General features: G+C 43.9%; 1 protein-coding gene across 1 annotated transcript; it reads left to right on the top strand.

The window, feature by feature from the left end:
- The first annotated feature begins 12,048 nt into the window (after window positions 1–12,048).
- KRTAP3-1 (keratin associated protein 3-1) lies at window positions 12,049–12,345 on the top strand. Its single transcript, XM_005899588.2, has one exon. The coding sequence runs from the start codon at window positions 12,049–12,051 to the stop codon at window positions 12,343–12,345; it is 297 nt and encodes a 98-aa protein (XP_005899650.1).
- Window positions 12,346–12,877: the final 532 nt, after the last annotated feature.

The following is a 12,877-nucleotide window of genomic DNA, read 5'->3' as shown; positions in this document are numbered from 1 at the left end:
ATGAGAAATAGAGAATGGGACAAATTCGATACTCAAGCTAACAGAGATTTTGCACTGGTCACTCTAAGTAGTAAATCTTACTAGGGATTTGGGATGATTGAATCCACAGAAGGGCAACATGGCAAAAGGTACTTGAGAAGCAGACACTGCCTGCCAAGAGTTTCTTACGCTCCCATAACAACAAGCCATTAGTCCTTCCTTTGTGGTGGTAGAGTTGCTACTTGTTACAAAATCATAGTGAAGACTATGAACAGGCAGAAGACTTTTCAGACATAAGAGAGTAGAAAGCTCTATTTCCAGATTTAGCTCCAAATCACTTCACCAGTGGATGGAGAGAATATCTAAAATGAGAAAAGAGCTCCAGCTTCCCTCAGCTTACTTAATAAGTACCACACCTATAAGAACCATTGGAGCACTTACTATGTTCCAGACACTGTTAAATATTTTAATGTGATGGCCATATTTTACATATGAGGGGATTAATAAAACTACTTACCTGCTTTAGAAAAACAATTACCGGTGTCTTTCAATAATCTACCTAATTAAGTTCAAACTCCTCATCCCAGGAGTCAAGACTTTCTGTGTTTAGCTTTTATTTCACATAATTATTTTCTAGAAGCACTGTACTACTCATTGCCTCTTGTTTTCAGTTTTTTCTCTTCCATTTCTGTGCATTTACTGCTGCTATTCACTACAGATGGAATAACCGCACTGCCTTGTGTTCCAGTCCTATGTGTCCAACTGCTGCTGCTGCTGCATCACTTCAGTCGTGTCCGACTCTGTGCCACCCCATAGATGGCAGCCAACCAGGCTTCCCGTCCCTGGGATTCTCCAGGCAAGAACACTGGAGTGGGTTGCCATTTCCTTCTCCAATGCATGAAAGGGAAAAGTGAAAGTGAAGTTGCTCAGTCGTGTCCGACTCTAGCGACCCCATGAACTGCAGCCCACCAGGCTCCTCTGTCCATGGGATTCTCCAGGCAAAAGTAGTGAAGTGGGGTGCCATTGCCTTCTCCAACAAACCCCTATATAATCTAAATTACCTGAGAGTACACTTATCTCCTGCTCAACCTTGAATGCCCCAAATCTCCTAGCACAGTGCAAGGCAAATAGCAGATGCTTAACAATGATTGGCTGAAATAAATAAAATTATTAATTTAATCTTGAAAATATAACAGTCAATAATGGAGAGACTGTATATTAGTGTATGGCAATTAAGAATACAGACTTTGAAGCCAGACAGCCTTGGTTCAGATCCCAACTCCACTATTTACCACTTATTGCTGCTGCTGCTAAGTCACTTCAGTGGTGTCCAACTCTGTGTGACCCCACAGACAGCAGCCCATCGGGCTCTGCTGTCCCTGGGATTCTCCAGGCAAGAACACTGGAGTGGGTTGCCATTTCCTTCTCCAATGCATGAAAGGGAAAAGTGAAAGTGAAGTCGCTCAGTTATGTCCGACTCTTAGCGACCCCATGGACTGCAGCCTACCAGGCTCCTCCGTACATGGGATTTTCCAGGCAAGAGTACTGGAGTGGGGTGCCATTGCCTTCTCCGACCACTTATTAACCTTAGGCAATTTAACTTCTCTTTGTCTCAGTTTTACTTACCTATAAAACAGAGGATAGCTTTAATATCAACCTCATAGGGTTGTCGTAAGAATTAAGTGACATAATGTATGTAAAGCACTTAGAACTGTATCTGTTATATAGTAAAGCTACCTAAGTGTTTGCTGATATTATAAAAACCAGTTGTATATTTAGCAAACTCAGATAATGGTTCAAAATATATTTTAAAGTCATAATGTCTACTAATATTTAAATACATAATTAATTCTCTTAATTAAAATTTTTTTCAAGTACTGTAGGAGCTCTTTGGAAAACGAGTGGTTATTTCATTCAATTCCGTATTAAAATTTGTCTAACCAATGAACAAAAACATCTCTGATTCAAAATAAAATCATAAGATACAACTGTTATTAACAAATAATTCCAAGGACAAAAAAAGTCTAAGGTTTACTATAGAGTGATTATAAGTTTAAATATTTCAATAGTTGACATAGTAATTTTTGTTAGAGTAGTTTTGTTATGTTTGTTATAGTAAGTTTTGTTCACAGTAGCATGGAATTTTTATTTTCCCAATGCCTGGCATATATTAGGCATTCAAGTTTCATTGAACATTCTTTTTCTGAGTCAGGTTAATGTTCAGTTCAGTTCAGCCTCTCAGTCATGTCTGACTCTTTGTGACCCCATTAACTGCGAGGTTAATGTTAGTTAGCAAATATATTTAGGCTTTACTTAACTAAATACAATTCTTTGTTACTACCTGCATACTATCAGATCAGATCAGATCAGATCAGTCGCTCAGTCGTGTCTGACTCTTTGAAACCCCATGAATCGCAGCACGCCAGGCCTCCCTGTCCATCACCAACTCCCTGAGTTCACTCAGACTCACGTCCATCGAGTCAGTGATGCCATCCAGCCATCTCATCCTTTGTCGTCCCCTTCTCCTCCTGCCCCCAATCCCTCCCAGCGTCAGAGTCTTTTCCAATGAGTCAACTCTTCACATGAGGTGGCCAAAGTACTGGAGTTTCAGCTTCAGCATCATTCCTTCCAAAGAAATCCCAGGGCTGATCGCCTTTAGAATGGACTGGTTGGATCTCCTTGCAGTCCAAGGGACCTGCAAGAGTCTTCTCCAACACCACATCTTACAGTAATACATGAGAATTAAACTGAAAACCTAAGATCCCCAAGAAAAATAGGCAACACTTCCAACAGAAGCTGGCCCATGCTGGGTGAGTGCTGTGAGAGCCACTCTGGCATGTTGCAATGGGAACATATGTGTCCACGTGAGACAGGGCAGAAGATCCACCTCCTTTAGGTCATACGCATGTGAGGTAAGTCACTTTGGTCATGTCCAACTCTGTGCAACCCTATAGACTGTAACCTGCCAGGCTGCTCTGTCCATGGGGTTCTCCAGACAAGAATACTGGAATGGGTTGCCATGCTGTCCTCCAGGTTAGGCCATATATACACACACAAATATAGCCAATATCATCTGTCTGCAAGTGGCAAAACCACATTGTTTCCATTTGAATGAAATCAATTTGAGAATAATTTTCAGTGCAGGTTAAAAATCTAGAAAGAATTATACCAGTCTTTTTCTTTTCTTTTTTCCAAAGCTCTCCATAGAAGATGCATTTTATAATGTGTCCCAGATTCCCCAGAAAGTAAATGTGAAAATCTTTGACAATCCTTTTCATAGTAAAGCTATTTGACAACATTACTTGTCTTTAATTTTATACAAAATCAGTGTATCATTACATAATACAAAATAATTTATGGGATTGACGGTTGCATAATGTGTGACTTGTTTATATACTTTCTTCCTTTTCTATAACAAAATTACTTATCAGATTGCCTCTTCCACAGGGAGAGTTAGAAATTAGCATAATGCATGGCCTTTAAAAGAAAAATGATGTTTTTCCTTTGTATTTCTGAATATATCTAATGCTGAGGAAACAAAAATAGCAGAATATGAGAAGCTATCATTTCCAACCATCTGCTGGATATATGTCAGATGTAATGAGATAATTCTCAGTACAGTTATCAAGTCTTGACTATAGAGAATAAGGAAGTCGCTCAGTCGTGTCCGACTCTTTGCGACCCCAGGAACTGTAGTCTAACAAGCTTCTCCATCCATGGGATTTTCCAGGCAAGAGTACTGGAGTGGGTCGCCATTTCCTTCTCCAAGGGATCTTCCCGACCCAGGGATCGAACCCAGGTCCCCCGCATTGCAGGCAGACACTTAACTGTCTGAGTCACCCCAGATTGACTATAGTCACACGCTAAAAAATATCTTCTTATTCAACTGAAAAAGGCCCCTTATAGCCCACCATTTAACCCAAACCCAGAATTCTTTGCCTACATGCTCATCAAAGAGCAAAGTGGACTGTCTTGCTGATCCTGCTCATAGGGCCAACTGTCTCACTGTTTACACTGTCCACACTGTTCACTGAACTCAGGGTACGCAAGGCGCCAGCTAAGAGGCTGGAAGGAGACTTGAGGAGCCATAGGAACTGCAGACACGTTAATTCTCTCTTGGCTGACATGGAAGCCATAACACAGCTCTCTCCTGGCTGATGCAGCAGCCACAACATAACCAAAACATAGCCATAACAGAGCCGTAGCATAATCTCATCATATAACATAATCATGGTGCTGCCCCAATGTAGCAGCAGCCGGGGTTCATGGTGAAGCTCATACAGGCGCACCGCACAAAGTAACCTATGTCCAAGCGAGCATCTTGTGATGCACATGTGTAGTCTTACAAGTGATCTCAGCTGCCACACAATAATTATTTACAGAGCATGGGGCAGGAGCGAGAGGCCAGGGGGCCAGAGAGCCTGACCATGCCATCTTGGTTAATTTGCTCTTTTCCCTACACTCCACCTCTTCAGGCTCTCTAGAAGAGCCACCCAGTGCATTGGAGGGCCTTTATCTTCCATGGCAAGTTCAGTCCACCGTTTGTCCTTGTGAAACCGCAGGAAAGCCTCCACAGGGGCAACTCTATTCCTGCGGGTTTCCACCAAGGACCCCCAAAACAGCCCCATAGGTTCTGGGCCCACCCCCCCAAAAAAGGGGATTCCTGTGGCATTCACAGCCTACCCACAAGACTCCAAATGCCTTCACACTGCTCCAAATCTGCAAGAGAACCAGAAGTCGGCAGCACACCACAGGACACAGCCCTCACAGCACCCTGCTCCAAACCTGTATCACATGACACAGCCTTTATCTTAACCATTTGGCCATCACAGCCATCAGTGCACGCCCTAGGATCAGGAAACTGCTCTGGCCTGCCACAAACAAGGCTGCATTCAGCACCGGTGTAAACCAGGCCACCACTCTCCACACACTACCCAGCAACCAGTGAACTGAAAGCTCCACATGGGGCCTCTGGTCCCTGCTCGGGCCCCCGAGAAGGGCACCCTGGTCCAAGCTCCACTCAAAGCAGAAAAGGGTGTCATCCAGAGGAACACCCTCGGGCGCCATTCAATCCTCCAGCCGAACCACCCACATCTCCCACTGTGGGTGCCTCTCAGACTTAGCAAACTACTGCTCTGGTCTCAGTTGCCCCTACAGCTCCAGAAGCAGAGCATTGGGCTATCTACCCATTTTACTTCTGTCAACTTCTGCTGCCAGCAAATCAGCCCGTTTGCATTCTCATTACCCAGTTGGGGCCCCCACCAGTCCAGGCCCCCTTTGGGGTCTTCACACATCTAATCCCCTTTGCCCACTGCCTTCCCTCTATTTCTCCCAGGATAGCCACCATCGAGGTCACTTTATAGATAGGGTGCCCCACAAAGGGCACAAGAATAGCAGTCAGGGATCTGAAAATGGTAGACAGGGCATTGTTCAAATTAGTGCCTCAAATGCCACCAGTAAAACATTTGTCATATGGGCCTCGGGTATTTGGGTTAAATATTTACTGCTTCATGCCCAGTTCTCTCACCACTTGGGTCAACTTGGCATAGGTATGCCACGTACTCACAGTATATCCAGGAGCTCTCCTGTGTTCGACCACACGATATGGATGGCAGCGTTAATCCATTCCATCTGCTGTTCTCGGTCTCTTAGTCATGTCTGACTCTTTGCAACGCTATGGACTGCAGCCTGTCAGGATCCTCTGTCCATAGGGATTCTCCAGGCAAGAATACTGGAATGGGTTGCCTTGCCCTCCTCCAGGATATTTTCCCACCCTGGCGATCAAACCCAGGCCTCCCACATTTCAGGCAGATTCTTTACCATTTGAGCCACCAGGGGATCCATTCCATGAGGATGTGCATTTGGTTTAGGCACACCCTGCATGTGCCACCTAGCATTCTGAAACTTTTGTCTCAATGAGGAGTGGTTATACATGCCAACCGTTCTATTTCATCCCCAACACATATGATACTGTCCACCTCTGTGTCCCAAAGTTTCAAGAGCCATGCTGCCAAGGGTTCCCCTTGCTTTTGCCAAAATTGCATACCCAAGTCTACCAACTCTGCCAGACTATGTGGTTGATATGTCATGCTCGGTCACATTGGGGGTTTCTTGAGGATGTCTCCCCTAGGCCATAGACTGCTCGTCCTTCACTCTCTGCTGCACAACAGGCCTCACTGCCAAGCAGGGACCCACAGTCTCATAATGTCCATTGTCACCTTCAGTTACTGCCTCACTGTCAGAGATGCTGGGTTCTTCAGGGCCATGGGGTTCTGCTCTGATGCAAATATATGTTGCTCTAGTTCTTCCAAGCATCTCTGCACATTGAGCACCGGCATGGCATCATGGAGAGCACTATCCATATTCACCTTCAGGGCAGCCAGGGAAACCCACCCCATGGTTCCAGCAGCAGTCCATGTCACCTTGTTTGGCAAATGGGAACTCACCGCCTCTAACGATTTTTCACTGCTATCTGGTGACTTGTCTACCACCTCCCAGTCTTACACTGGAGCCCACATGGAGAGGATCGCAGCCACATGGGACCACATGCTATCTCATAGCCACTGGCTTCCTCCATCCGGTGGAGCCTCAGGCTCCCCTACCTGCTGGGTATGCTGCCAACTATGCCAACTGTCTTGCTGTTCACACTGTCTGCACTGTTCGCTGAACCCAGGGTAGGCAAGGCGCCAGCTCAGAGGCTGGAAGGAGACTCAAGGAGCCATAGGAACTGCAGACACAGTTTAATCTCCCCTGGCTGACACAGCAGCCATAACAGTCTCTCTCCTGGCTGATGCAGCAGCCATAGCAGTAGCCACAATATAACCATAACATAGCCATAACAGCTGAGGGGCTTCCCCTGTAGCTCAATCAGTAAAGAATCTGCCTGCGATACAGGAGACCTGGGTTCGATTCCTGGGTTGGGAAGATCTCCTGGCGAAGGAAATGGCAACCCACTCCAGTATTCTTGCCTAGAGAATCCCATGGACAGAGGAACCTGGCAGGCTACAGTCTATGGGGTCGCAAGAGTTGGACACGACAGAACAACTAAGCACAGCCATAGCGGAGCTCTAACACAACCTCATCTAACATAATCGTGGTGTCACTCCAATGTGGCCCCGGTGTAGCAGCAGCCAGGGCTCCAGGTGTCCCACACGAAGTAACCCAAGTCGAAACGAGTACCTGGTGTACATGCGCAGTCCTATAAGTGAGCTCAGCTGTTACACAAGCCTCATGACGCGCATGCGCAGCGCTGCAAGTGAGCTCAGCTCCTACACAATCATTATTTACCAAATATAGGGCAAGAGCGAGAGGCCATGAGGCATGAGAGCCTGACCGTGCCATCTTGGCTAATCTGCTTTTTTCCTACAGTGCACTTTCTGCAATGTTTTAAAAGATTGACATCAACGGCAGTCCTGATGCCAGTCATTCTTTCTTCCAACCCATGTCATAAAGGAGTTTCCAGAAATTTTCAAGATCTTGCAATTCAGGAAGTAAAGACCAAGTGTTTTTACTTGCAAGCATTTTTATTAGGATGACAAATTGGAAAGATATCTATATCTTGCTTTTGCGAAGGGATGAAGCACTTCATTGGGCGTCAAGAAAATCGGGTTGCCATGAAGTGTGAACCCTCCCACCACTGACATCCCTGCCTACAGGAGGTACTGTCTTGGGAGGGGTTTCCCGACAGCAACCCAGAAATGCACCGAGTTGTTGGGAGGTGGATGCTAGTAAGGTACACACAGACTCACAACAAACTGTGACTAACACACATAATACTGATCTTTTAACACAGTCCAGGAAGTTGGTGGCAAGCACGTATTTCATCTCTGTACTGGAGCTTCCAAACTTCAGCCCTGCTCCCTCTCTGCAGTTCTCACTCTGAGTTCATCACAGACCCTCCCCTCTATCACTCCAGACAGCAGCTTTCTAGTTCAGGTGCCCTCTCACCTAGGAGAAAAACCTGAGACTGAAACACGATCCTTGATCAGTTTGACCTACCATCTCTACTTTCAAAATTGCCTCCAGACTCTACCACCTCTCACTAGTTCATCAAGCACTGGCATCCCCGTTCATCCTCTCACCTGGACCACATACTTACTCCTCCCCTTCCCACTGTGGCCCTGCTGCAGTTCCTTTTCTACAGAACACAACTCTCATCTGATCTCTCCCTGCTGAAAATTATCCAGTAGATTCTCAATGCCCTTAGGATAAGATCTAAACTCTGCAGTGTTAAGTGTTAGTCACTCAGTCGTGCCCAACTCTTTGCGACCCCATGGACTGCAGCCCACCAGGCTCCTCTGTCCATGAGATTTTCCAGGCAAGGATAATGGAGTCCTTCCCGGCCTGTACCTACCTACCTCATTATTGTGGATCTCAACCTTTCCCTTTCTCTATACTCCAGCCACCTGGCAAAGACCATCCCTGACCACCTAATCACAGCAGGTACACTCCCTGAACTATCTCCCAATCACTCTCTGTCACATTACTCTGGTTTACTTCCTTCAGGCATTTGTCACTGTCTGCAGTTCTTATTTATTCATCTGTTTACATTTGTGTTTATCTGTATCCTCCACTAGAATGAGCACCATGACGAGAAGAACCTTAGCTGACCTGTTTATATCAATGTGCTTAGCACCTAACACGGTGCTAGATGTTTTGCTGAATGAATTATTAAATGAAAAAAAAAAGAATGACTATAATTTATAATTATATAAAAGTTAATTCCACGGAATACTAATTTTATTAATAAGTGTGAAGTACTGCTGTTAGATGAGCCATCATTTGCTAGCTCTACACTTTAAATTATTATTTAATATCCCCACTCTCAGTTTTAACATCTGAAAAATGGGTGTAGTAATTGTTTTGACCTCATCAGGGTATAAGAAATAAGGAAGAAGGTGTGCATAAAATACTTAGCACTTGGCACATGGTATATATTTAATAAATGCTAACCATTAGTGGAGGGTAAGATTAGAATGTTCTAGTTAATTAAAAAAAAAGAATATTTGCTTCATCGTGGAAACTGGTATGCCCCCCCGCAAATAGTGGACCTTAGAAAACTGATGTGAGGAGGAATTCCAGATATATCCCCTTTTCTCTGTTCCCACCAGTTATGATACTAAGACAGAAATCATGCCCTCCTCATCACTCCTTCAGGGTATTCAAGTAGCTCCCAACCATTGTTCCTGTCTTCAAATTGTCTCCTTTCTATAGCATAGTATGTTGGTTAAGAAAATAGGTTCTAAAATCTTACGGTCTCAAGAACTTAAATAACCTGGTCCCATCCTCCCACCGTTCTTACACGCAACTAACCTTGAGGGCATTCTTCACTCTCGTTAGAACAACACGCCCACAGTGAGAGGGAATATGGCATAGTGATTAAGAGCACGGCAATTAGAGCCAGACTGCTTGGCTTCAAATGCCAGCTCCTTCACTTACTCACTAGTTACTTAGCCTCTCCATGCCCTGGATTCCTCATCTGCAAATGGCAAGGAGAGTAACACTGCATGTGTCATAAGCTTTGGTGAGAATCATAGAGTATGTGTAAACCACAAAGCTTGACACTTAGCAACAATGATGATGATGATATTAAGCCTACACTAGAAACTACTCATCCTTCTAAAACACAAATCCAATCATGCCATATACATGTTCAAAAACTTTTAATGTCCGTTGTCAACAAGATGAAATTAAGAATCCTAAGTTTAGGACACTTAAGCACAGTGCAAATTCTTCCTACTGTGGTGATAAGCCACCTTTGCAACTTTATATCTCATTATTCCCCTCCAGTGCCTCCCTACAGGAGATTCAAAATCTGTGCTTTAACCAACTGACACTTTTTGCCATCCCAAGAAAACACCACGGCATTTTGTTTCTCTACTTTACTTGCTGAAATTCTCTTCCTATTCCTTTTTACTTGTAAAGTTCCTGTTCATTCTTCAAGACCCACATAAATGCTCCATTTTCACCAAAGGCTCCCCAGATCTTCCAGGGAAAGGCAGGGGCTCCAACCTCTAAACTCCCACATCTTATCTAGAAAACCCGGATGCACAACTTGTGTTGTCTGTCCTTTGTCAGTTTACTTCTCTGTGACCTCTTCTATGGCCTCCTCAATGGCAGGAAAATATTTGCATCTTTTTTGCATAATCCGTGACTTACAGCAGAGGTGCTCAAGCAATGAGTGTTTGACTGATACCTACTGAAGTCATGTGGACAGCAAACAATTCTAGCAGAGTGATCCAAAATCATAAAATCATTCTAGTAAGAAGATGGCTAAAATAAAAGTAGTTTTCGTGTTGAGTAGCTTTTGGATCCTTCATTGTATTAATCTGCATCTCTTTAAGCTTCTGACTCCTCTATGTTGTACAATTTTCTACTTCATTTTAGAGGCTGAGTCATTTTGCTTGAACATAAGTCAAGAAAATATATTTTTAAAAAGATTTCAAAGGAAAATATTTCTAAAGATTTACCACTTTAATATTTTTCCTCCTTTAAAGGAATGCTAAAATATCATTCTAAGTTTCATGCCTTTACTTATTTAAATAATTTTATTTTTAAGATTCTAGTGATTTAAATGTAACTGGGGGATCTCCCCATGTGTACTCAATAGAACACTAATCTATGAAAACTAACAAATAAAAATGATTCTATGATCAAATAAGTTTGGAGAAAACTACATGCTATATCTCTTTATTGAAAAGCCATGGGACTTCCCTGGTGGCCCAGTGGTAAAGACTCTGCCCTCCAATGCGGGGGGCCTTGGCTCCATCTCTAGTCAGGAAGCTAGATCCCACATGCCACAACTAAAACCTGGCACAGCCAAATAAATTTAAATAAAAGCAGGAAAGAAAAGTCACAAAGCACTTTAGCATATTAAAGGCTCTGAAAGGTCAATACAGCAAAGAATTCAGTATTTCCCAAACTTATTTACCAGAGAACCCTTTAGTGTTCTTTGAAACAAGTGTTCATGAAACTCATTTTAGGAACTACTGCACCATTTAGCCTCTAAATGGCCTAATATGATTAGTTTGGGGGCCATCAGATCAGATCAGTCGCTCAGTCGTGTCCGACTCTTTGCGACCCCATGAATCGCAGCACGCCAGGCCTCCCTGTCCATCACCAACCCCCGGAGTTCACTGAGACTCATGTCCATCGAGTCAGTGATGCCATCCAGCCATCTCATCCTCTGTCGCCCCCTTCTCCTCCTGCCCCCAATCCCTCCCAGCATCAGAGTCTTTTCCAATGAGTCAACTCTTCGCATGAGGTGGCCAAAGTACTGGAGTTTCAGCTTTAGCATCATTCCTTCCAAAGAAATCCCCATAAACAATATTAATTCATAACATGTTTGGATAGAATTTTAAAGGGCCTCCATCACTGTCGCCCGTGGAGATCTGAACTCTCACCTACACGCCCCTGACAAGTTTTCATTCAAAGCACAAATGAAGGGAATGGAGAGCAAATAATTTGTTACAGCTCTGTTAAAAAAAAAAAGTGCTCATTAACACAGAACCAGAATCTCTTTCCCTGTTGATCCCATCTGTTCACGCAGTCTCTTGGAGCCATGTGAAATCTTAAAATAGTATCACTTTTTCAGCCAGAGGGCTTAATCATCATAAAGAATCTTTGGTTTCTGGTAGAACAGCAATTGAAAAGCTTAGCTCTCTCTCCATCTGAAAAGTAGACAAGAAAATGTGAAAACAATCTGCAGATACCTAGCATGGCAAGTCATTATTAGTGATGTATAATGATTAGAAGATAATAACTCAGTACCTTTGAAGACTGAAATGAAATGTCCATGCAGTGACAAACAGCCAATGTTAAGAGTCCTGATTTGACAACAAAACAATCTAAACCCCTTTTATGAGATGAGGAGTATGCCTTAAGTAATAAACACTTAAGTAATTAGATGCTTTTATGGAGATAACTATAAACTGAAACATGGGGGAAAAATCTCTGTAATAGGCTGACGCCCTGGGAGGTGGGTATATAAGAGCCAGCGGAGAAGACAGAAGCATCGAGACACCAAGAGACTTCTCTCATCAACCCAACAAAAACCCAGCTCCTGACACCATGGCTTGCTGTGCTCCCTACTGCTGCAGCGTCCCCACTGGTCCTGCCACCACCATCTGCTCCTCTGACAAATTCTGTCGGTGTGGAGTCTGCCTGCCCAGCACCTGCCCACACGAGATCAGCCTCCTTCAGCCCACTTGCTGTGACAACTGCCCCCCACCCTGCTGTGTGCCTGACACCTATGTGCCAACTTGCTGGCTGCTCAACTCTTCCCACCCCACTCCTGGACTGAGTGGGATCAACCTGACAACCTTCGTTCAGCCTGGCTGTGACAATGTCTGCGAGCCCTGCTGTTAAGCAGCCACATCTTTGCACAGGTTCAGTGATGTGCTGCTCAAGTCCAAATGCATCATCTGGCCTTCAACAACCACTACTACCTACATCAAATTAAATCAATCCCAATAGCCTGGGCAGTGTTTTCATGCATTTGCCCAACTTCTTGATTCTTTCTTCTTTTGGATAGAATTGGAGACCTTCTTTCTGTCTTTTAGAGTATATCACTATTCTTTGGAAATGAACCATTTTGACTATTCAACAATAAACTTCATTCTTACCTAGCAAATATGGCTTTGTGAATTTTTGTTCGTGTGTTTCTTCTTAGAGAAAGTGAAATGCCTACCTAAACTTGAACAGCAGCTCATCATGCTGCCCAAGATTTACCCCAGCAGAATGAGAGCTCTCATGGTGGAATCATTGAAAAATTAGATACTGCTTCTTTGTGATGAGCTGAAAAGTGAAAACTTCAGCAGGTTATTTTTTGGATTCCCACTCTTTTTTAAAACTGAGATATACTTGCTTTGCAATATTATATGAGTTTCAAGTGTGCAAC

The sequence above is a fragment of the Bos mutus genome, chromosome 19 (genome assembly GCF_027580195.1).
Source record: "Bos mutus isolate GX-2022 chromosome 19, NWIPB_WYAK_1.1, whole genome shotgun sequence".
NCBI lineage: Eukaryota > Metazoa > Chordata > Mammalia > Artiodactyla > Bovidae > Bos > Bos mutus.
This window is presented reverse-complemented; position numbering and strand designations above follow the sequence as displayed.

Bases quoted from the DNA above. Each gene is read 5' to 3' on its own strand.
- KRTAP3-1 (XM_005899588.2), top strand. From the start codon at position 12,049: ATGGCTTGCTGTGCTCCCTACTGCTGCAGCGTCCCCACTGGTCCTGCC.